Source organism: Pseudopipra pipra, chromosome 3 (assembly GCF_036250125.1).
Source record: "Pseudopipra pipra isolate bDixPip1 chromosome 3, bDixPip1.hap1, whole genome shotgun sequence".
Taxonomy (NCBI): Eukaryota; Metazoa; Chordata; class Aves; order Passeriformes; family Pipridae; genus Pseudopipra; species Pseudopipra pipra.
The window spans coordinates 6,468,560-6,494,034 of record NC_087551.1 but is presented as its reverse complement, the minus strand read 5'-3'; the positions used below and the strand labels follow the sequence as shown (position 1 = coordinate 6,494,034).

The 25,475-nt window shown below is 43.0% G+C and overlaps 2 protein-coding genes across 6 annotated transcripts in view; one reads left to right on the top strand and one right to left on the bottom strand.

Moving 5' to 3' along the window:
• The window catches only part of MACROD2 (mono-ADP ribosylhydrolase 2), an 841,246-nt gene that overhangs the window by 731,791 nt on the left and 83,980 nt on the right, over positions 1-25,475 (bottom strand). The window lies entirely within an intron of this gene.
• Positions 4,384-17,530, top strand: FLRT3 (fibronectin leucine rich transmembrane protein 3). 2 transcript variants are annotated; one of them, XM_064647570.1, is made up of 3 exons: positions 4,384-4,516; positions 11,782-12,531; positions 13,612-17,530. In XM_064647570.1, exon 3 carries the CDS (start codon positions 13,658-13,660, stop codon positions 15,605-15,607), a length of 1,950 nt encoding a protein of 649 aa, XP_064503640.1. In that variant the 5' UTR covers positions 4,384-4,516; positions 11,782-12,531; positions 13,612-13,657; the 3' UTR covers positions 15,608-17,530. The 2 variants fall into 2 exon arrangements, with proteins under 2 accessions (XP_064503640.1, XP_064503641.1); XM_064647571.1 differs by lacking the exons at positions 4,384-4,516; positions 11,782-12,531 and adding an exon at positions 12,542-12,674.

Below are 25,475 nucleotides of genomic sequence, written 5' to 3'. Positions count from 1 at the left end.
ATGGGCTGCATCCATAAAAACGTGAATTTGCAAATGTAAGAACTACCCCGAGGGCAGAACAGCAGTTTTTTCTTTTCCTTTACAGGATTCTTCCTCGCACACACTACATGTTACTAACAATCTCAGTTAAGGTTTTCAAGGTTGTTTTGGTGGAACGCTATTTTTTCCTTCCTTTAACACACTTTCAAAGCCACGTCAAGCACACGGAAAGTCTATTCTGTTCTGACAGCACCGCTTACTTTGTCAAGTAAGCAAGGAAAAACTCCATGTTCCTCATAGGAGTGAGCTCTGCTTCTCCTAAAAGTGCTGTCGTGGTGGCTTCATGGTTTGACATCTAACAAATAGAGAGGATTGCCTTCTAAATACAAAAATCAACCCTAAGCATTAGGAGCAAATTTTCTTGGTATGAACTTCACAGAGTCAGCTTTCTTTACCCATTTCAGTCTGTTCTGTAAATAATAAAAAATAAATACCTTACTCAAAGGCTTTGCAATTTCAAGTACCCCATTAAGTTACTTCATTTTGCTATCCATAGCACATGATCTCACAAGCAAAGCTGTTTATTTGCCTTAGGGAAAACAGAGATGTGGTTGCATCACGGGTGTTTCTGAGTTGACAAGGCTTTTCCCCGGGGCCTTTTGGGAGAGTTGGAAAGAAGAACAGGGAGAAAGTACAGAGAGAAGGGAGAGGAATGGCAGAAAATACAGGTGCAGTGGTCTAACCTCCTGGCCCTTACAGACAGACAAAATAACCACAATTACAACTATTATCTCTCACATTCTTCTAGCAGGGGAAAAGAAAGGAGCACACTTGAGCCCACCTAATTTTAAAGGAGTATTTAGTTTTAGACTCTTCATACATTTTTAGCTCTACTAGCATGATTGCATTCTCATTTTTGTTGCATTTGACACAGAGCTGCTGCACCAACTTCGGCAAGGTACTCTACGTACACACGCAATGCTGAAAGCTGAATTTGACAGGCATTTATGTACGGAAGGAATGTATCCAAAATTGGATTCGAATTCTGAAATGGTTCAGATCATTTAAAGATTAAATTCTAATATAAAATGCAATATGCATTTGCTGAGAAACTGTACTTAGTCAATATCAGGAAACCTTACAGGACATGTATCATACCAAAGTTCATATATTATAGTGTCCTCTTTCCTTAGATGTCTCTACAAATCAGCCAATACCCAGCTTGGATTTGGGACAGCTTGCTTTGAAAAATCAATATAACCTGATAAAAGCCTAAAGCTAAAACCCACTAACATTCATTTCAGCTTATTCCATTGAATATCAAACTATTACTCGCAGCTTTATCTGACAGAAATCTGTCCTTGGGAAGCTCAAAGAAGCGAGGCTCCAGTTTTGGTGCTTGAAGACAGCTCTCTCCCTCTGCACCGAGGGGGAGTGATCTCAGATCCAATTTCACTCCCCATCAGTGTGTTTGGTTTCTCATCATTTCATAAATGTCCTGCCCAGAAACGTTTCTGACTGCAACTGGATCCACAGCAGGACAAAGTATATCCAAAACTCCGAGTCACAGTGAGAGTCATCCAGGTCAACCTTTGGCTGAGGGAGTTCCCAGAACTTATCAGAACATCGGGAGGCTCAGGAAAAAGAAACAAGCATCATCATTATCACCTTGACCTAATAGCACCTTCCAAGTGTGTGTTATAAACTTGCATTAACATTCTGTGAAATGCATTATGTAGTGTGAGTACTCTGAATTTCCCACTGACACCTTCCAAACTCTCTCAGCCCATGAAGCGTTAACAAGATTGCCATGTCTTCTGAAAGGTAATTTCCCTATAGGTCTGACAAGAACTTTAATCTCAGTGTCATGAGCATTAATTAATTCTATAAACAAAATACAGGTAAAAGAATATTTCAACTTAGAAATTCAATTAAAATATCTCATTATATTCCTCAGCTTCAGCACGTCTGTGTTAAATATTCATATTTTTATTCCCAACATATGAGTAACTCCATCCGTACTAATAGAGTTTTCTCCGTTCTCCTGGAATTCAAGAGACCATGAATTTCTACATTTTAAGAAGAAGAAGACAGAGAACGTGGTCAAGCTCTCCACGTACGACAGGTTTCTTTTGTGGAGAGTATTTTAAAGGCTACCCACGTCCTTAAGAGGTATATTTACGGAGTTTACATAAAAGAACACAGTCAAAAATCTGCTGCAACAGCATATTAAAGACCTTTTAGTGCTCCAGAGCAGCTGTGACCTGGTAAAATCTAATTATTTCTCACATGCCCTTTGGAATTCTCCAGGAACATGTACTGTAATTTCTAAATGATGCCATCAGCACTGGGCCGGCCTTGGAATTAAGCTGGGAGATAGACCATATACATCTTTTATGAGTATCCCATAGATCTGTGTTCAGGCTTAGCCACATGGCACAGCAACGTAACCCCGGACTCTGTTAACTAATACAACTAAGTCAGGCGTGAGAAATACCAAATACACAACGTTTTTGTAAAAACACTGCTATAATCTTTGAAGAATCTCGGTTTTAAAAAAAAATCCCCAAGATATCTGCAGCATTTCAAATCAGCTTCTGTACTCGCACAGCTCGCTGTTCTGTCCCACATGGTAATAAGCCCCTGGCACACTGTAGTACCAGTCATACCCATGTCTGTATAATACATGTACATATGTACCCATAGCATGCATGTAATATATTATATATATATATATGCATTAAGGTGTATATGCAACACAGCTGATTATACTGAGCTGGTCAGGGCACAGCTCACTGCCAGGACTATCAATACAGACAATTGTACCTTAACCTGAAGTCAATTTATTATTAGTTCTTACTCTCCTCAGGGAAAGATTAGAATTGAAGTGATGGAGAAAAAAAAATCCCTTCCCTCCTCGTCAAGGAAAATCAATCCAGAATTATTTTTTTGTAATTAGTTGAATAAAGATAGCAGGTATATAACATTTCAAACACCTAAATACCAAATACATCAAAAATTTATTAACATTCCTCTTGAGAAAGAATGAGGTTCAATACTTTCATTTGCTTTTGCCAGAAGTTAAACAATAGGAACTGAAGTATTCAAACTTTACACAGAAAGTGCAACTATGTGGCAATTTCCATAGAATTTGTGGAAGTCAAGCACTCTATGAACTCAATGGAGCTTGGCCTTGTGTCTTCTGATAGCAGCAAAAAGCACAACTGGACAATAACTGGGATCAGCGGAGACAGTTTTTGGGAGCCTCCCTTCCCCCAGCTCCTTGTGCTGGCCAATGCACTGGTCAAAACCACACAGGAGGTGGCCAAGATCAGCTGTGCACTGGTGACAAAGAGAACAGGATGCTCATGAAGGCAGCGGCTGTGTGCCGTGAAGGAAATCCCGCTTTAATGGAAAATTTAAAGAAAACCCAATGGAAACATCAACTTCATTTGCCAAAGCCAACGCTACTCGTGTGCTGGTAAGCTGCAAATAACAAGAAACTAGGTTTTTAGGAAAAAACACCTGGGGAAGGTGTTTTCTAGCTTGCCTTATGACCACCATAAATTTTTGGCTGTGTTAGGAGGGCAGAAAATTTGTTTTCCAAGGAAAAATCTCTGAGGATGTCAGCCAGGTCCCAAGACCCCTCGACCTCAGTCCCGCTGGGCACCGTAAGATATGTCCTGGCAAGTGCCATCCCAGGCTGAGCACGGAACCAGGCAGCTCTTATCCACTCGCTGATCCCAAACGGGATCAAACACCCCGGGAAAACTTCCACATCCCAAAGCCACCACCTGCAACACCTCATGGGCAGGATGCCGGAGGAGAGAAAACACTCCCCGCCACCTGACTACAGGGGCTGAGGGAACGCACGAATTTATTTACATTTAATTATTTTATTTATTTATTTATTTTTAGTTATTTATTTCTCGATATTTTTCAACTCGTGAGCTGCATCGGTCCTTGGACCCAAAGCCCGGGGGAGGGCGGGGGGGACGAGGCGAACCGGGGGTCACCTGCCCAAGGCCAGCGCCGGGCACTGAAACGGGCGCCGGGGGACGAACTGGGGAGGGGATGAAGGGGAGCCGCCTCGCTCCCGCCACGGCCAACGGCGGCACCACCAGGAAAAAAAGGAGGGAAAAAATTAAAAGGGGGCGAAAATAAAACTTAACGAAGGGTAAAGAACGAACCCTGCCCCGAGCCCCCGCGCCCCTGAGGCGCCCTGCCCGCCCCCCCCCCCGCCTCGGCCCGGCCGTGCCGCCGCCTGTCGCGCCCCCTGGCGGCGGCCCCGCTCCCCTCCCCTCCCCGCCCGGCCCCGCCCCCCCAGCCGGCGGCCCCGCCCCCCCCGTGACGCGCGGCCCCGCCCCCGCGGCTCCGCCGCCGCGACTTGAGGGGCGCGCGCCCGGCTCCGTCCGCGGCCGCCCCGCCAAGAGCGCAGCGTCCGCGCCGCTCCAGCGCCCGCCCGGGACCCGCTCCCTGCACACACCCAGCACGGCACCGCCGCCCGCATCGCCCCCTGCCCGAGCCCCGTCCGCAGGTAAGCGCGGGATCACCGCTTTTTTCCCCCCTCCGCGAGAGCTGCGCGGGTTGCAGAGGAGGAGGGAGGAGGCAGGAGGAGGATGCGGCGGGACGGTGAGGCGGCGATGCTCCCGCATCCCACCAGCCGCTTCCCAGCGCTGCGGTGGGAGAGCCCGCCCGCCCCTCCCGGCGGGGCGCGCAGGACCCGCGGAGGCTCTGCCCGCACCTTCCCGGGGCGCTCCCCGAGCCGCGGGTGCGGTGCCCGCGCCGCCCCCGGGAGAAGGAGCCGCTCCCCGCGGGGGGACCCCCAGGGCAGCGCCGGCTCCCCGCGCTGCGGGACCCCCGCGGTGCAGCGCGGATGGACGGGGGAAGCCTCCTGCCTGCACCCCGCATCCCTCCCCCGGCATGGAAACTTCCCCTTCCATCCCTCCTTCCGTGCATCCCTCCCTGCGTTGCTGCATCTGTTTAGGAAAAAAAAAAAAAAAAGAAAGAAAAGAAAAGAAAAAAGCCCCTGCGCAGCGCTGTCCCCCCCCCCGCACCACAAAGTCTGCGGGCGAGGAGATGGGCAACAAAATGGTTGCACTGGAAGAATGAATGCAACAGGCCCCGATTCCCGCCCCGACGCCCCACTTTCTGTGGGAAAGAGAGCCGGCTGGTAATCCCCCTGCCGCTCCGTAGGTCCTCGCCTAGTTTTAATCAACTTTTCAGCTGTTTTCGGTGTATTAAGTGGTTGCCTGCCCTCGTAGGAGCGCAGCAAATTTCGTTTATAGATGGCTCGCAAATAAATAGTTCGCCTCTCACTCCTGTGCACGAATCATCTCTACGTGATTCTGGCCCCAAAAAACCATTTCGCGACTGCTGGATGTGTCAGAACCTTTGTTTTAACCCATTTCCTCGAACGCAATTAGGAGCTGCAACTTAGTTGCTCAGGCGAAGCCCGAGTATCCCTGCATTTCCCAGCGCAGCCGTCCTGCTTCCCAGCATCTGCCATAGCTCTCAGCATCCAGGCACAGCTTTGTGATTTTGGGGTTGGTTGGTTGGGTTGGGTTTTTTGTTTTTTTTTTTTTGGTTGCTGCTCCGTTTCCAAGCTCATCCCCTCGGTGAATAAAAGCTCAGCTCTTGCACAGACAGCTGCCTCTCTGGCTCAGCCCTGCTCTTTGAGGTCGCCTCAATTTTAATCTCTCTGACCGCAGAGGGGTTTGAGCTCAACCCTGGCACATCCAGGCAAAGTTGCGAGAGGAGTGTTGCAAACGCCAGGACCAGTGTCTGTGATTAACTAATTCGGGGAATGCTCTTAGCGACGGGTTGTTAATTTAAGCTGAAGGCAAGTCGCTCCCCTTCTGCAAGGGATCAGTTCTGGCCAGTTCACAGAGTACAGTGGAGTATTTTCTGCACCAGATTCACACCAAAATGCAGAATTACTTTACAATTAAATCTTAAATCCTGTGAAAGAGCACGGATGCAGCTGAATGCGTTTTCTCATTGCCTCTTAGGGAAAAAAAAAAAAGAAGATTCACGTTCTGCATTTCCATATAAATCGTTTATACTTTTTCTCTGCGTAGAAGGAAGAGGCTGAAAATGTTCAGACTTTTAAAAAACAGTTCATTATCCTGACCCCAATTTTCTTGTCTAAAATATACTGCCCAAAACGATAGAAGCATCAATTATGCTCACTATCTATTGCCTGGGGATACAGCGTCTTAATGAACATTTCTCTGAATTAGACTGAAAAATGCATTTGTCAATTCAAGTGTACCAAGAAAAGAATTATTTGCTATAAAACAGAAAGATCAGTATGTGTTTTCCTTGTCAATATATGCCACACATTAGGTCATACTTGAGAGGTTCCAGTGCCCTTCCCTCCCTCAAAAGAAAACCCACCCTCAAGTTTCCTTTAATTTATTCCAAAACCATACAATACAGCCCTCTTTAAGATCGGGTTTCAAATATTTCATAAACAAAAGGTATACCTGGGTTTACAGAAAGCCAATTACCTTAAAATATACTGAGGTTATTCTAATCCTTCTATTCATGCTGCTATCAAGCTTCTCTATTTTGCCATCCACATTTAATCACTTCTAAAAGCTGTATTTTTTCCTGCCTTCTGTGCTCCTCCGATACACCAGAAACAGTGACAGCCCTTGGCATATATTTAAAATGCTAATTCTCTTTCTCTTTTTTTTTTTCTGGTACATTTATACCATTTTAACTGGAGAACAACCAGATAAATACTGCAGTTAATACAATCAGCATGGGAAATTCTGTAAACTCTGTGAAAGAGTGATTTCTTCTTTTTTTTTTTTTTAATTCCCTCCTTTGGAGGCCGCCTCTGTTTTTCTCAACGGGAGACTTTGTTGTAATTAAAGCAGAGAAAACTGGACAGCAGCAAAAAACATCTGACTTGTGGCTCTTAAAAAGCACAGGTTTTGTAGCATGTACCACCCCCCAGTGGGCAAAAAACTCGGTAGTAAACTCGCAGCGAGCTTTAATCTCCAGAAATAAAGTGGATACACTTTACAGCAAGAACAAAATAAAGATGAGTTTCTGGCTCGTTGGGATTTTTTTTTTTCCTTTCTTTTCATTTTTTCTCTGTCACTAGTAGCTGGAAGTTGTCAGATATTGTGTAAGGATCGGTGACTAATCCAAGCAACTGCTGGAGTTGAGGAACTTTGCACTGCAGTTATTTGAAGTGGCTTCAGCTGGGAGATGGCCATCTTTGTCTCCTTCCAGCAGGAAACATGGATGCTAATGGCTAGTTAGCCCTCAAGTTTTTTTTTTTCCCTTCATCACTTCAAAGCACAGGAATGCACAGAAGAATTAATATGTGATTGCTTGCATTTATTTTTAATGAGCAGGCAAACACCACTCAGGGCAGGAATCTGGAAGAGTGTTCAGTAAATATATTATATCATCACTGACTCTGCTCTGCCTTTCATGAGCTGTAAGAATCCAGACATTTTTTCCTAATTTTTTGAGGAGCAAATTGATTAATCGGGAGATGAGCAAACAGCTGTTTTAAAAGGGGAAAGAAACAAAACTAGTGAAACTTTATCCAGTGTTTGAGCAACATTTTTACACGTCTGGGGTTCTGTGCCAGGAACTCCCTATCAGGTATAATTCTACCTAAACTTGTCAAGAGGGGGGAAAATAGATTTTTTTCCCCTTGAAACAATGGCAGCATTTGTTCTCTATTCTTTTATTTAAAGCCTGGGCGAGTTACCTCAGCAGCAGCTCTCAAAAGAAAACCTAGAAGCCATAATTGACTAAACTCAAAGAGCACTAAAACACAAAACAGAAAGCCATTGCAAAAGACTCCCCCTCAAAGTGCTTTTCTAACACACAGCCTTTGCAGCAGCAGAGTAGTCAAAACAAGAGAGTGAGTACAAATAGAGTAATAGTCTGGGTCTTTTCAACCCAGCATCTTCAAAACTGGGCAAGGTTTTAGAAGTAAACTTCAGAAGAGAAGTCATTTAGGTCATTTCCATCCTTTACAGCAAATACTGGTTTGGCTGATCTGAGGCGTGGGGTCAAGCTTTTACTCAGGATCCACTCCTAAGGCAGATTCACTTGCGTTTGAGGGAAGATCACATAAAAATTTGCATTTTTTAAGACACTTGAGTTAGACCTAAGAAGACAAAAGCAGTATTATATTCCTACTGCACGAGAGAGGGGAGCAGATTTTTTGTAAGGAAATAAAACCTTCTCCAACAGGAAAAAAAACCAACAATTAACCAAATTTCACCAACAGGCAGAGACACAACCTGACTGCAGGGCTCACTCTCACTTTAACAAACTCCTCTGCATTCTTTACCCCTTGGAAAGACAGCTAGAGGACCTTCTGCTTGCCCAGCACCAAACAAAAGACTGGGGCACCTTCCTGAAATATGATGATCGTGGAAATTGCAGCTCCTAGACAGGGTGCTTAGAAAGCATTTTGCTGTCACTGTCAACTAACCCTGAGTAATACACTTAAAGAAAACAAAGTATGGGCATTGTTTTAAGTCTGGATTAGCACTGGGGAACTTCTTTTAAAAAAGAAAACAAGTTGGTGGAGCTGTTTAAGCAGCAGCATGACCTTTGCAAGCACAACTGGCATTGAAGCAGTACTGAGACTTCACAAGTATTTGAAAAAATAAGCACATTTTGTGTTTCTGATACATTTCAGATTCTAAACAAATACAGAGGCGACTCTGGAATAGAAGTGCACTGATTAAGCCAATTGTTTGGCTTATCAAGTATGTATATTCTAGTGGTGACTTTAAATTATATTTTTGTCATTTATAACCTAAAAAATACTGAGGGGTTTCCCTTCCCTCTGTTACTCTGATGGTCAGAAAGGAGGCACTGAACTACCAGAGTTCCTGCTGGAGAACACAGAGGTGGATTAGAAATTCAAATAAGCATTGTGTGACCTCGAGTGAGGCAGGTCTGGATTTTATTCGCGTTTTATCACAGCTGGGAAAGAAAAGGTATCTTTGACATCATTTTTAGGAAAAAAAATCTCCACTTCTCAAATATACCCAAACTATTTATTTTGTTATGCCATTGCCTGCCTACGGGACAGGGAGTGCAGCTGGGCTCCAGGCCTCAGTATAAATGCAGTGTTCTTCTTAGGTACATTTTTCTTGTCTAGCACAAATTACTTTGAACATTTTAAAATGAGATGCCCCCCTGCTTGGCTGTGCCAAGGCGATAAGTCCACGTGCAAGGCTCACACATTACCACTATCTCTAGTCATTCCCTTGCTTTCACAGTCCCAGGAAAAGTAATTTAACCATGTGGTTCAGCAAAGTTCAGGAAAACATTCAACTCATCGTAAAGATAAGCAAAGAAAAGCTGCTGTTCTGACGTTACTTTTGTTACCAAAAAAAAGGTGATTTTTGCATTTAAAAATTGATTTTAGCCCAGACTTTCTAAAACCTGCTCTGTTCAAAAGTAATGGCTCCTTTCAAAACCATGTGTCCATGAAGCCTCCCAGTCTGATGTTGCAGAAACCTGGACACAGTGTCTGTACCAGTGGGGGTCACTTTTCTTTTCATCCCGCCGGATCAGCTATAATGACTTGGTGTCAGGGAATATTTAGAGACAGCTCAAGAAGGGGAAAGTTGGAGCATGGCAGCAGGATTCCCTTCTTCTCTGTAGACAGATCACTGGAGCCTTTGATATGCAAAAACATTGTTTTCAGCTACAGCTCCAGCTATAAAAGGGAAGTGCAAGATATCAAACAATCAAGACCTGGAGAAAACTATTCTAAGTTTAGAAAAGGGAGTGGGGGGTATAGTCTTAATCCACATTTTTGAAACAGTGTCGTCTTCTCCAAAGAGACCTTTTCTTTTTTCTCTCCCTTGTTTTCATGTAATTTTGAGAGGAGGGATGAAAAAAATTCCAGGAACTTAATGAGCTTTAGTGCTTTCATTTTAATCCTCCACATTACTGCTATTATAATAGTGGCAATAAATGAAGAGATGACTATCAAATGGAGCACAGAGGAAACAGTTTATGTGCTAGAAAGGTAAAACAAATGAACTTACTTTCTGTGTGTGCATGGATCTATGTAATGTATGCATACTGGAGCCAACCTTTTACTTAATACTAACAAGTTTTTTACAGCTCAGAGTTCTAAAGGAAATTTATGATTTTAAGTACTTAAAAGTTACTGTAGCCTTCAAAGGCCTATTTAAGGAATTTATATTCCTACTTCACAGTGCCCTTCCAGAAAATACCTTCTGTCACGACTTCACGTTCGTTCCTAAGAGATACCTTTTTTTTTTCCCCTACAGCTGTTAAGCAGCTGTTTATTTCAAAGTTTCAGGAATAGGGCCTGGACTTCTTTCCCCAAACACTTCAGTAATACAGCCCAAGAAAACTGGACCCTGGAAGAATACAGAGCTTTTTGTTCCATTTTGGAATGATTATATAATTTAGCCAAATTACATAAGTTACCAATAAACATGCATTCCCTTCTAGTCCAAAATGTGGCCACACAGATTGAGTTTTTGCCTTGGATAAAGCATATGTTAAAATATTTATGCCACAGCGGGGGTCTCTCGTTCTGAGCTCCTGTTTTCATTGCACAATTGGCTGAAAACAAGGTGCAGAAAACAAAGCTCAGAGGAGCTGCAGCAGCAAAGAAAAGGCTTCTCCATTCCCTCGCTGGGCACTTACACCATCCCTGGAACGGGGGGCTTTTGTTTTTTAAATTATGTTAATGTTTTTGCTGTGAAAAAGAGCAGCATGATTTCTACTTCAATGATTCTGTATCACTGCACGTTTCCTGTTGCTGCAGGAGCAGGGACTGATCCGTTTGCATGATGGACCTGCCACAAATCGCAAAAGGCAGTTTTAAAAATTGAGTTTGGGTTGTTTGTGTTTGGGTTGAATATTTTATGAAGGACCAGAAGCTGCTCTAGTTTTGCTCCCAGGAAGAGCAGCTAAGCAAGGCTTACTCAGCACGCTGCTCCTGAGCATTTCCAAGGATTGTGCTTTGGACAGACATGCAGTCACGAAAGGGAGAGAAGCAAGGAAACATCAGGGATTTTTTTTTTTTAAATTTCAGATTTAACCACTTTTGTTTCAAACATGCTACCTGCAGGCTCTTGGGGAACACAGACTGCTGTCTCACTGGATACTTTCTGCAGTAGTGATATGGAGTAGCCCAAGTTAAAAATCCCAGTTAAAAATAATTAGAGTTCTTTAAGAAACACAATCAAACAAAGGAGATAATGTTTTTCTTATTTTCTGAAATTTTACAGACTAAACCCACATATGTATTTCTGTTGCCAAAGAGCTGATGCAGATGCCTGGCTAGTCCCCAGCTCAAAATCAGCATGGTGCAAAATGGGAAATATTCAAACAGTATTTTAGCAAAAACATGTCCCCTTTCAGCCAGACCCTACTGAACAGTAATTAGCTCCCTTTACTTTTGAAACCAAGGAGAGGATCATCATCATCTCTCTCTATTTACCAGGAGCACAAAGCAAGCAACCATTTCGGCCTCCTCCCAGGAGGCATCACTGGTCATCAGGTAGGAAACATCATTTCCAAATATTTTGTTACTCTCTGCCTTTATTTTCCTACCGAAACAAGGGAAAATATAGTTCCAGCAGAACCTGAGACTAAGCAGCAAAATGTTTCCTGAAAGAGCTCTGTGTATTTTGGGGAAATACCAATGTTTTGGGACAGCAAGGTGTCCAAGTCACATGTTCAGGGGATGCAACTCTTAATTCTAGTGTCCACCGTGTCTAGTTGTTATTAATTCCAATTTTTTTGTTTTTAATTTTGCAGGAAATTAAAGAGTTCCAGGAAAGCTTTCCAAGGGGAGTTTTCTGGGAAGGAAACAGTTTTTGTATGTTTGGTTTTGTTTTTTTTTTTTTTTAATGAAGAAGACCATCTAATGTTTCTGTGGTAGAGTAACTTGCCTTCCTGCAGCACGAGGAGGAATTCTTTCCTACATTACAAATCTGGAGGAAGCGTTAAAATACAAGAGTCAGAAAATGGTTCTCCCAAAGAGGTGTGGATGTATTGGGATGTAGCTACTGTACAAAAGTCATACTTGGATGGTTCTGGATAGGAAAAAGGACCCTTCCCTGACCTCCTGAAGAGGCTGCCATCCCTCCAGCCTCAGCATAATGAATGGTTTCCATCACGGGGTGCTGAAGTCGCCTCCTCTGACTACTCTGCTGCACAGAAGAGTTTGTAAGAGTTACAAAGGAAGTAACTCCTGCTAAAGGCATTAAACCAAACAAAAGGGGCTCTTCATTCACAGACTTTACATGAGGACACACATAGAGGGAAGCTGAAGCTTTTCTACGCCCTGGCCTGGTGTGCTTATGTACCATGATAAATCTTGGTTGGAATGCTCATTGAGCGCCGTGCCAGGAGCCAGGGAACACACCCCACCAACAGGGACCATCTGAGTAAACACCTCCAAGGACAAAACTGCTCCATGGAGTAAACCCTGAGAGTGACTGGAGAGAAAGACATTCCTTTATTGGATATCCTCAAGCACAAAACTTACTCGTACCTTTAAATACGGTAGGATCAATATTCATTTATTTTCCTTTTCGTGCCTCGGAGAATAAAGTTCAATTAATATATGAACCCACAAGAGGAAAGGTCATGACACTGCTTAATGCACAGGTCATCTTGCAGGAGTTCTCACAACCCTAATTACAATGGTAATTGAATTATGTTGTCTTAAAAGCTATAAAAATGCTAATTACCTGAGCACAGTGTACAAACATACTACTAATGCAAAGTACAGTCTCAGTCTCAAGAGTTAATTTATATTATGCTACTAATAAGATGGGAAAACGTGGTTAAACCCGCCAAATAGTCTCTTATTAGCGTGCTGCTTAGTAAAGAAGACTTTTGAGAATGACAAATATTTAAACATGAAATTGAGCATGTAATGAAATCCTTCACCCAGTCAACTAGAGAGCCACGGCTCTACCAGTTGTGACACTCGCCTTTCGAAACACTCCTGCTTGAACACCAAGCAAAGGAGGCCACAGTGTTTGGGAGTTGCACAATGTGGTGTGGAGTACTCAGGAGGCCTTGGGAAAAGGTCTTTTACTGGCCCCTCCTTATTTGTCTGCACATCATGCTTTGCCATTAGGGCTATTTTTGGACCTCCAAAATAGCTACCGCTGACTTGTGGGTTTGGTAAGGGTTTTATAGTTCACTTAAGGGCTCCTGGGGTAGTTAGCTGGCTTAGGAATTACTTCTTATCTTTCAGATATAGAATGATTTACTTGAACTCTGGTGTGACTTTAACTCTGTACTTATCTGGTATCTGTGAACAAAGATTGTATGCATGAAATGTGAAGGAATCCTTACAAAGAGCCTTCTTGCTTAAGCAAAACAACTCACAGATCAGACATACTCAATTGTATTATTTTCAGTCACTTTGCAGAATAACCTATTAAGTTAATTGTATTAGTACAAGATGTGGCAGAATTATTGATGTAAGGAAAAGAAAGCAAAATGTGTCTATGAGCTTGAATTTTGGTTTAATGCGTGTGTTTCAGATATCTTCTGTAATGTTGAAGTTGAATTTTCATTGCAGTTTCTTCACTGATGATCTGGATAATTTTGTTTGTTTGGTTTTTTTAGATTTGTTGAAGATCAGAACTGTATACAAATCTCATCATTCCTGACCATGATTAGTGTAACCTGGAGCATCTTCCTAGTTTGGACTAAAATAGGGCTGTTACTTGACATGGCACCTTGTTCTGTTAGTGCCAAGCCATGCCCTTCAGTTTGTCGCTGTGATGTGGGTTTCATATATTGTAATGATCGCGATTTGACGTCTATTCCTACAGGAATCCCAGAGGATGCAACCACCCTCTTCCTTCAGAACAATCAAATAAATAATGCTGGGATTCCTTCAGAACTGAAGAACTTGCTTAGGGTGGAAAGAATATATTTATACCACAACAGCCTAGATGAATTCCCCACTAACCTCCCTAAGTATGTTAAGGAACTGCATTTGCAGGAGAATAATATAAGGACCATTACTTATGATTCACTTTCCAAAATTCCTTATCTGGAAGAACTGCATTTGGATGATAATTCAGTTTCCGCCGTTAGCATCGAGGATGGAGCTTTCCGGGACAACATCTATCTCAGACTTCTTTTCCTCTCTCGAAATCACCTCAGCACCATCCCCTGGGGTTTGCCTAAAACCATAGAAGAGCTACGCTTGGATGATAATCGCATTTCCACCATTTCTGAGCTGTCCCTTCAAGACCTTACAAATCTAAAACGCCTTGTTTTAGACGGAAATCTTCTAAACAATCACGGACTGGGAGACAAAGTCTTCATGAACCTAGTCAATCTCACAGAGCTGTCGCTGGTCCGCAATTCCCTCACGGCGGCGCCGGTAAATTTGCCGGGAACGAACCTAAGGAAGCTTTATCTCCAAGAGAACCACATCAACCGTGTGCCACCCAATGCTTTCTCTTACTTACGGCAGCTGTACCGACTGGACATGTCCAACAACAATCTCAGCAATTTACCTCAGGGTGTCTTTGATGACCTGGACAACATCACCCAGCTCTTCCTTCGCAACAACCCTTGGCACTGCGGGTGCAAAATGAAGTGGGTGCGGGACTGGTTGCAGTCGCTGCCTCTAAAAGTGAACGTGCGTGGACTGATGTGCCAGGCACCCGAAAAAGTGCGCGGGATGGCCATCAAGGACCTCAGCGCGGAGCTGTTTGATTGTAAGGACGATGGTGTGATCAGCACCATCCAAATCACCACCGCGGTCCCGAACACGCTGTACCCGGCCCAGGGCCACTGGCCGGTGTCTGTGACCAAACAACCCGACATCAAGACTCCCAACCTAAACAAAAACTACAGAACCACGGCGAGCCCGGTACGCAAAATCATCACCATCTTTGTGAAATCCGTCAGCACGGAGACCATCCACATCTCCTGGAAAGTTGCACTGCCAATGACTGCTCTGAGACTGAGCTGGCTCAAGATGGGCCACAGCCCTGCCTTTGGATCTATAACTGAGACCATAGTTACGGGCGACAGAAGCGACTATTTGCTGACGGCCCTGGAGCCGGAATCGCCGTACCGTGTGTGCATGGTTCCCATGGAAACCAGCAACATCTATCTCTCCGACGAAACGCCCGAGTGCATCGAGACCGAGACGGCTCCTCTCAAGATGTACAACCCCACCACCACCCTCAACCGGGAGCAGGAGAAAGAACCCTACAAAAACTCCAGCCTGCCCCTGGCCGCCATCATCGGCGGCGCGGTGGCGCTGGTGGCCATCGCGCTGCTGGCCCTGGTGTGCTGGTACGTGCACAGGAACGGCTCCCTGTTCTCCCGGAACTGCGCCTACAGCAAGGGACGCCGGAGAAAGGACGACTACGCCGAAGCGGGGACCAAGAAGGACAACTCCATCCTGGAAATCAGGGAGACTTCTTTCCAGATGATACCGATAACCAACGACCAAGTGTCCAAGGAGGAGTTTGTAATACACACCATCTTCCCGCCCAACGGCATGAACCTGTACAAGAACAGCCACAGTGAAAGCAGTAGTAACAGGAGCTACAGAGACAGTGGTATTCCAGATTCAGATCACTCACACTCATGATACTGAGGGGGACACGAAAGACTGCTTTGGGTTTTGTTGGTTTTTTTGGGTTTGTTTTGTTTTTTAAAGAAAAACGAGAAAAGACTGACTTAACAGTTGCTGTTCTACTGCAAAACACTGGATTAAAAGACTGACAAAGCAATGTACTGTACATTTGCCATATAATTTATATTTAAGAACTTTTTATTAAAAGTTTCAAATTTCAGGCTACTGCTGCGATTAATGTAGTGGGGATACCTGACCACAATTCTATATTTTAGTATTTTTTAGTAATTTGTACTGTATTTTCCTTGCTAATATTGAAGTTACAGACCATTTAACTTTTGTGTTCTACTGAGTAAGATGACTTGTTGACTGTGAAAGTGAATTTTCTTGCCGTGTTGAGCAGTCAGAACATTCATCTGAGATCCTTGTAAGTGTAAGCACAGGCCATTTTTCACTTTGGTATCAATAAAATAATGTTGAACCTGGCAAATCAGGAAGATCAAGAAGTGGTTGCAAAAACTCACAGAACTTTCAATGTTGGGTCTATTAAATCTGTAAACCACGACAATATTCAATAAACAAAAATGTGTGTAGTAATGGGCAATATCAGCTGTCTAGATATATCCATTCAACAATGGTGAAATCCAATTTAAAAGCAAATAATCCAATCGATGACATGCATGAGACTGAAGCTTTTGACACGTGTTAAGAAAAAAATTGATCCCTAGAAGAAAACAATCGAATTCCTAACAAGGAATTTAAAAAAAAAAAAAAGGAGAAAAAAAAAAAGAGTGCTAGGCTCTACAAACCAAGGGGGTAGATAGAGTTTAGGGATAGATTTTTGGTTATCAAAGCCAATGGTCTGTGTATTACAGAGACAATAGTGATGGATGCTCACAGGCATTTGGGAGAAAAGGACAGGGAGAGAGACAACACTTTGAAACTGCTTTGAACAGAAAAAGGGCTGAAAGTGCAGTTTCACCAGAAGAGAGAGCAGGATATAAACCAAGGCAATATAAGCAAGGTCTCAAAAACTGTAGTCCCAAAGGTGAGCAGACAGCTGGGGAATGCAGCTCTTCCAAAGCATATACAGGTCTGTGTCCAGTACACTGCCTTTACAGTCAGGAATACTGCCCATTACTGTCACAGTTTTCCAGAAATATCCTTGATAAGTCTGTATTTCTTTCTGCCTTCCTGCTGGACTATGAGCTATTTCATGTTTAAACCCCAAGCCACTCTTTTGTTGCCATAATCACTCTGTTTCTTCAACTAAAGAACCAAAGTGCTTTGTACGCCCTTTGGCCAGTCTTGTGTGTGCCTTGATCCAACGCTACCATGTATCAAGCTTTTAAAAACTTAAAGGGAAAAAAGGAAATAATAAAATACCCAGTTTTTCATACATAACCTACCTATGAAAAATACTGGTCTTATTCATGAATTAAGGTGAAAAACTAGTTCTGAATCATGCTGCACCTCTGCAGTGCACTGATAAGAAACCCACTCAGAAGTTACTGCTTTTCTGGTCATGAGCTTCACCTTTTTCTGTGTTCAGCTTGACAGCGTTACACTTGAAGGTCTTCTTTAGTATTAACTACTTGGAAAACAAGTTTTCACAACTGTGAACAATGTGAATGGTGGAAGGGAGGGAAGACATGGAGTTACAACCCTCTGAGATACAGTTGTTTTTTCAACAGAAACAGCAAATAAGGAGAAAAATACTTAATATTTCAGACAATATCTCAGATAAGAAGGAATGCACACCACATGCAATTCAATTGTAAGAGAATTTTAGCAGTGCTTGCCCTGTTTCCCTAAATGCAGTAAAGGATGGAGGATGACAAGAACAGTGACAAACACTGAGACTGATGTTTTCAGCCTGCAAATGGTTCTCCTGCCAGGGATCCATCTAACTGCACAGACCCAGCATTTCCAGTAACACACAGGTTTTTTCATGCTCATTTTCCAGATGTGCTCAGGGAAGCTGCTCTCCAAACTCCCTGTGCCACGGTACTGTTGCCTTCCAAAAAGCCTCCTGCAGTTTCTGAGCAGCTGGAGGAGCAGCACCGTGCTTCCCTGCTGACCTTACACAAACTATGCCTTCACATGGAACATGGGCTGCATCCATGGAGAGGGGCACCCTAAACAAGGGTGTGCTCAGCTCAGTGCAATGCACCAAACGAGACTATTCCGCCCTGTTTTCCCACCCCAGCCCAGGGAAGGGCGAGAAAGCCAAGACTGAGCATGTGGAACCTCGTTATGGTCACGTGCAAAAGGATTCCCAGGCAAGGAGTGGGGAAGGAAGACAGCTCAGATGGACTGGAGGGACCTGTTCTTTAGGGACCATTTAGGGACCCCTCATATCTGAGACAGGTTTAATGGTTGGGGGTCACTGGCAGCAGATACCAGTTCTTTGCCAGCAGTTCTCCAGTAACACAATTAAATAGGTTTCGCTGGCTTTTCAAACTATTTACATGGAAATGTCTCTCCCAGTTGGCTCCAAGTTGTGGAAAGGGTAAAACAACACTCAGTGAATACTCTCCCTTCTGAGGTACCTCAGGAACCTGGTCACGGTACCTGTGGTGATGTCATGCAAAGGTCATAAAGGGCTATAAAAAAGCTGCTTTTTGAGGAGATAATTGCATGAGAATCCTAAGCACAGTGACCTTCCAAGTGACACTTCTGTCTGTGACGCAGTAGGGTGCAAATCCAAAGCAACTTCAGTAAATCAGCCCAGTTGTTCCTGCTTCACCTTCCACCAGGAAGAGTGAAAACCTGGAAGGGATCCTGTCCTCCAGAGGGAACCAGGTCAGGGAGCCACTGTCCTCCTACCACAAGTGATGTCAATGGAAAAAATGGCACATCCACGTGTGTACAAGACCTTCCTCGGGTTCCACAACAACCTTTACACAACACGCGTAATATTAAGATTACTCTGGCAAGTGAAAGATCTGCTTTCAAGCTAAACTCTGTATTTTTTTCTTTGGATATTTATACAAATTTCTGTTGTGCTCCATGTCATGCTCGTCTCCTTGAGACTCTGCTCCTTCCTGCAGTAGTTCTGCATGCAGTGCTCTCCAGCCCCAAATCCCCTCAGTTAGACAGGTACACGCGCCGGCAAATCCGATTGCTACACTGAGCAGTTTACTCAACACATTCATCAAAATATCATTAATCCAACATTAAATTTATCTCCATTTTCAAATTCCCCGTTATTTCAGTGTGCTGTTCAATATTTGTTGGTGGAGCAAGGAGGGGAGTTTTTTTCAGTGTTGCCTAAGCCTGTGTGCAGAGTTCACTTGATCAGCACCCTCCACATTCAAATACTGTGCCGAGTATGTTTTACATTCTTTATTATCTTCTCTTTTTTTATTTGTATTGCTATCCTGAATTGCTCATAGTTCTGTTTTAACCTGAAAGCTGCCTCCAAAAACACCCTGGTACTTTGGAATCCGTATTAATTTTGTCTCATCTTGGTACCTTCCACAACTAAATTCGCTTCATTTATAAGTTGTTATTTCCTAGCTTTCTACAAGAGCTTGATGGGCAACAACTGTTGGGGGTTTTTTGTTTGGGATTTTATTTGTTTTGTTTTTTTTTTCTTCTGGCTTTAACAGTACCAAATTCAAAGTATTATGGTCTTGGAACACAGTTTCCATTTCTCCTGCTAATGCAGTGGTGAGCATGCAAGCTATCTTGTGCCAATGCTGTACATATTGAATGTAGAGCAGCAAATGCAATAAAGCAAGAGCAAAAGTAATAAAGCCTTATTTGCTATTAAAATAATTTACTGGTGACATAACGCGCTAGAGCACGTCTAGAGACTTCTCTGCTGACTAAGAGGATGCAATCCTGCACGTTCACCTGCAGCTGAAGTGGGATAAGATCTTCAGACATGAGCTGGCAGATGCCACCTGCCTGGATTTATCCAAACCACATTTGTTTGGGGATAGTCTTGGATGGAACCATAATTCACACAGATCCCCTCTGCTTTCAAAACACCTTCACCTTATTTCCAAATCCATATATTGTTTCAGCGTCACCCTGGGACAGACCTTTGTTTAATAAACTGTTTCTTTACTGATACCAGAACAACAAGAGCTTTGAGCCACAAGCCAGGACCTACCACCAGTGATTTATTTTTTTTAACGAAGCATAAAGTTACTCCATACCTGGGGAGTTTCTTCTTCCAAACTAGCCCAGAGTTTAGCCAGAAAGGAAAAGCTCATTGACTGACCTCAGAACAAGAAAATTTTAGCCTTTTTTTCCTTTCTTTGCAAATGGATTTCATTTTGGGGGGTGGCAGAGTAAGAGTCCCACCCCTGTGATGAAATTAGAGCCCTTTCAAACACTGAAGGTATAACCACAACACGGTATCAGATTCTGGACACGGTTGCTTTAAAAGTTTTTTTCTTATGGTGAACATGAATGTTTGATTTAATTTTAATAGTTATTTCATCAAATCATTTCCTGCTCCTCTTAAAAAGTCCAGAAGAAAACACAGACCATGGATCTCACTGAAATGGTGGCTGAGCAGGTGCTCAAAACAAGCATCAACTCGTTCTATCAGCCCCGGACATCAAGCGCCACACTGACTGCATGGCAGCCCTTAAATGCTGGCTTAGGAACATCCCTGCCCTGGGGGGAAACCAAAACACTTCAAAAACGGGTGTTAAATAATTCTCTGGAGTTTTGGTGGTCTCAGGCAAAGCTGTACAACTCAACATTTTGGCAAGTGAGCAAATGTCCCTCATGCACGGACATCATAAATTCCCTGTGCCTGAAACCCGCAAGTCAGGATTTCAGGAGTGAATTACTCAACTGCAACTGCTTTTCAGAGCCTCTCTGTGTTTTCTTGGGATGAGAACGTAGTGGAGTCATGGTATAAAACCCCTCCAGATTAACCACATGAGCCAAAAACATCTTTTTGAAATCTGAAGCTAGACCTTTCTAAGCTTAGCAAGAACACTCATAAATAAGTTATAAAAATAGAAGGGTCCTAATAGGGCTAATTAAATAATCTGACTTGTTCAAGCTGGTTGATAGTGTTCATATAGGCTGATGCTCTGTCCTGAACAGCCCTCTTAAGTCATCAAAAACAGGGAAGGGATCGTAGCCAAGTGTGAGCTCCGGGCCCCTCGCTGAGCTTAGAGAATATCTATCTATAGATGGAGCCCTGGAAGGTCTAACTGTTCAAACTCCAGGGGCTGCACCATGTTCTTTAATCATTAACTGGGGGAACATCATTTACAAAAGGATGAAATTATGCATATCATGCATAATTTAACTTTTTTTAATTTATGCATAATATTTAAAAATTTATTTAGATCAGGACGGCACATCCGATTTATGTAACACCGACTTCCTCCAGTGGCCTTAGTCCCTGGTAAAAGCCTGCTTGGAAAATGGCTTTCCACATAAAAATTTCTGGGGTGTGGGACTTGATTTTATTTATTTTCATGGGTTTTTTCTTGTCTTTTTAATTATTTTTTTTTTAATAAATAATTGTACTGCGAGTCTTTCTGTTTTCATGAGATTCAGAAGTGAACTGGTTGACAATTTTAAGTGGATGCCTCCAACACACATTTAAGGCAGGTGCTGGTGGGATAAAAGATCTCCCCACAAACTTCTCCTTTCCCATCTCACCTCACAATAACACTTTCCAGGATTGTAACTTGAATTCCACTGCGGTAATGAAATGGTTTTTTCACCACTGTAAGATCCTATTCAGAACTGGGGACTTTTTAACTTTGGATGCACACAGGCAGCTGTATTTACATACCCAGGTATGGCTTAGAAGCAGAGTCTTTCAGGCTGGGTAACACAGCAAATCTAAGCCTTTGTCCAGCTCTGAGCCTGCTGCATTAACATAATTTCCTAAATTACTACAACAAGCAGCAGCAGCTCAAAGGGGGAGTGAGAGAAACCCTCCTTACCTGACACATCATCTTCAGCCACCGACTGCTCTGGGTGTGTGAAACACAGTTAATTTGGCTTCCTTAAGTGTTGTTTTTCCACAGATTCAATGATAAAGTCAAGAAATAACAGTTTTAAAAAGAAAGGGAAACCCTTCTAACCCAGGAATGCCGATGTTCTGACAAAGCAGAGGATTTAAGAAGTGATGTTTTAACTTTTATCCAGAATTACATCCCAAATCCAACCCTATGCACTCCCTGACTGTGTGTATGATGTGCTCTCCCCTTACTTAAGCCACATTAAACAGAGACAAGTTACTTGCACTGCACTCCTCTGAAAGGAAATAAAATGGAACTATTTCCATTTTCTGCACAGTTGGAGACACGAGGTATGAATGTGGATGGTTACAGATCCTGTGGTATTTTGTTTGTTTACCTGGTTTCAATAACCTTCTCAAGAAACCTTCAGACACTTATTTCTGAAGCCTGTATAAATTACTGCCCATGAGGAACAAGAGCTCATTACCAGAAAGAAAGCCACGTACAGGGACTGCTAACCCAGTGAGTAAATACAATTTTAGGGCATTAGCTGATAACACAGAACCTCTGCCTAATGTCTTTAAGCAATTATTTTACATAAGAACTCCTTAATGGCATGTTACCTACTTCAGTCACTAAAAACCTTTTCATTTCTCCCCGATACAGAAATGACACACAGCACACTAAAGGAAAAATTAAATAAAAAAAAAAAACCACGACACAGTTTTTCAGGTCTTGGAAGTCCTTCTGGTGGCTGAAATTCAGCACTTTGCAGCCAAATGAAGTGAGGAAAATATTGCTGGGGGAGCTAAATTGCTGACCTCATGCCATTTCCTTACATAACTGGGAAAAGGCAGGGATGGAACTGCCTGAAGGACCTCACCAGCTCAACCACCAATGTCTCAGACAGGCCCTCAGCTCTCCCAGTTACGTGGTGCTTTCCACTACAGGAAAATTTGTCAGTGCCTCGAAGGGCAAAGAAGGTTGAGCATTAGTAGGACAATCAACACCTCTAAGCTCTCTCTATTCTTTTTTTTTGCCTTCCTCTTCCCCCCCTGCCCTTTTTAATTAAATAAAGCTCATTGAGAGAGTTTGTTCAGTAAACAGGACTGATATGCAAAAAAACCAGGAGTGATATGTAAAAACCTTTACATTGCTGGTGGGACTTGTTGATACATAGTGGGATAAGTGCTGAACCCTCCTTAAAGAGTTTGCAATCAAACCCAGGGTAGGCACTTCACAAAATATTTAGCCTGGAAATCTCCACCACTCCCTGAACTTACAAATACATTATGTTAAGGGTGAGGGAAAGAAGATAATCATATATTCCTAAGAGGTTGCTCCCAGCACTGCTACTTTCTCCTGCTCCATACTTGCAGTTAGGAAGTCCAAATAAACAAGATCAGTTAAAGAGAATTTTAGGGGAGAGATGCAACACCACAAAATAACACTTCTGCTACTGAGAATTGAATTATAGTGGAAGAAAGAGTAAGTGCTTTGTTTGTCATTGCTTATGTGTGTGTCAGGAAGTGCTCAGGTCTTGCATTATCTGCTGGCCTGGGGCCAGGGTTGCACTGCACTGATCCCTGCATTCCCTGGGTGCAGACAGACAGAAGCATTAAGAGGAGTCAAATGCACCAAAAAAATATTTAATGGGACTGGTTTTGTCAAAAAAAAAAAAAAATAAATTGTCCCGAATTTCTGGGGTTTGTCTAAAAAATGTTGTCCTCAACTCTGAAATCTACCACTATCCTATGCTATTCTTTAAAAGAAAAAAAAAAAAAGTAATCTTTCAAGCATGGAAGATTTAATGTAATGCCCAGTTTTACCTGTAAAATAAATTCAAAAGGTTTGGTCTATATATGAATTCATACACAATGATGAGCACACCTTAATTAAGCCCCTCCCTAGTATTTTTCAATTGTTATTCTGCACAGAAGTGAATGGCAGTTTGTGCAGCATCTTCCCATCTTCCCTGTGTTGTCAGCTGACTCCTTAGACATTTGTATCACTTTAGGCATTAAAATATTAAAAGCACAAAAAGTGGTTTGTCAGATTTCTTTTTAGGCTCTTGGAGAGGGAAAGGATGGAGAGACATTACACTAGGATGCTAATTAGGGAAAAAAGGGTGCTATGATATGCTGCAAGATTCCTTGTTTTACTGAAAAAAGAGCCCCAACCTTCCCAAACTCAGCTATTTTGACAAAAGGATTCTATGGAGCTGCTCATGCAAGAAACACATCTTGTTCCCAAAGCAACCACATCACTTTGGGAAGGGAGGGAAGGGAGTCTGGCTTTGATATGGATTTGAAGGTGATATCCTGTGTCCCAAGAAGGAGCACCCTGCTGGTATGATCAGTATAGGTTTGATTCTCTTAAATATCAACTTTAAACTCCATCCTGGCGTTGCTGCAAAATCAGAGGGGGCAAAGCAACCCAAGTCACAGGGACATCAAAAAAAAACCCAAAAAAACCAAACAAACAAATCAAAAACAACCCAACCCTGCGAAATCCTCCAAAAGCACCTATCAAAGTGATTTCAGTGCAGTGCTCCAGTACAAAGTCAAAGGATGTAAGCTCTCCTAATCCCACACTTTGAGCTCCTCCAGGCTCCAGCCGCTGTTGCCATGGCCCGGCTGACGCCTCCTCCGAAGGACGGAGTCCTGCTGCTCCCTCAGCGACCTGACAGCCCCGGGCTTTGGGTTTACACACTGCACAACCAACTCAGGAGGGGAAGAGCGTGAGCAGCACCCCCTGTTCCAGTCCAGGAGGTTTGTTTACCACGGGTTTTGCTGATCAGCACATTTCTGACAGGTGCTGCATTTTCCCTGCCATGCTGCTGAAATGTCTCACTGCCACAGTAAATACTGCTGGTTTATTTAAATAAAATAAAACAATTAGAGGTTACCTACTGTTGTCCTCCTGCTAATAAAGACTAACTTTATCCTCCAGTATAATCCCTCCAAATCAATTACAACACATTCAGCAAGTTGAAAGCATACTAGTGAAGTATTAACAAAAGCCTGGTTTGGATTATGCAAAAAAATTCTGCAGCAATTGACTGATGCAAAGATTTCAGTGGCAAAGTACTTTCAAGGGAGGAAAATAAATCTAGCTCTTGAAAATATTTCTTGTTCTGTTTTGCTCAGTAGTTCTAGGAAGACTTTAGGTCAAATCCCCACATCACCAACCTGTTCCTAAGGTTTGCAAATCAATCTGTGAGTCATGTGTAGTCTCCCAGTCATGTAGGGAAATCTCTACACCATAAGCTGGTGCTTGAAGATAATAAACAGGAAAATGTCTTAAAACAGCAGCAGCTCATGTCTGGGTACACTGGGGTTCATCACCATCAACTGATGAGCCCATCTGGGATGTGCTTGAGCCTTCCCAGGAATCAAGTGACATTCCTGAAGACAGGGAAATAACCATGCTGGGTGTCCATGGGTGCTGGAGACCTGCCAAGGCATCTTTTCATATCTTAGAACCTCCTAAAATGCCATTATGGGAGGGAAAAAACATTTTTTCCCCTGATGAGATGAAGCTCCAGCAGGTGCTGTTACCTGTGCTGGGTCAGTCAGTGGACAGTCAATATTCCTTCCTTTGCAAAAGACAATAAACATTGGGATAAACTTTCATCTGTCAGACAAGCCAGGCATTGATCATGTTTTCTAGTGCAGTCGTAGGAAGCTGCCTCTGACATCTCCCCCTGGGGCTTGATCAGACAAGGAAGGAAAAGTAGAGAATTTTAAAGATGCTGGAAACTGTCTGGTCTTTCAAAATGTCATCACTAATCTGCACATCACCCAGTAATCAAGTCAGAGGAACTGTACAAGTGCAAATTAGTGTCACTTATGTCCTGAAAACAAGTAAGAAAGAGGATCTCGAATAAGTATGCCCAAAAGCAACAGCAAATTTATTCTCCATGATCAGAT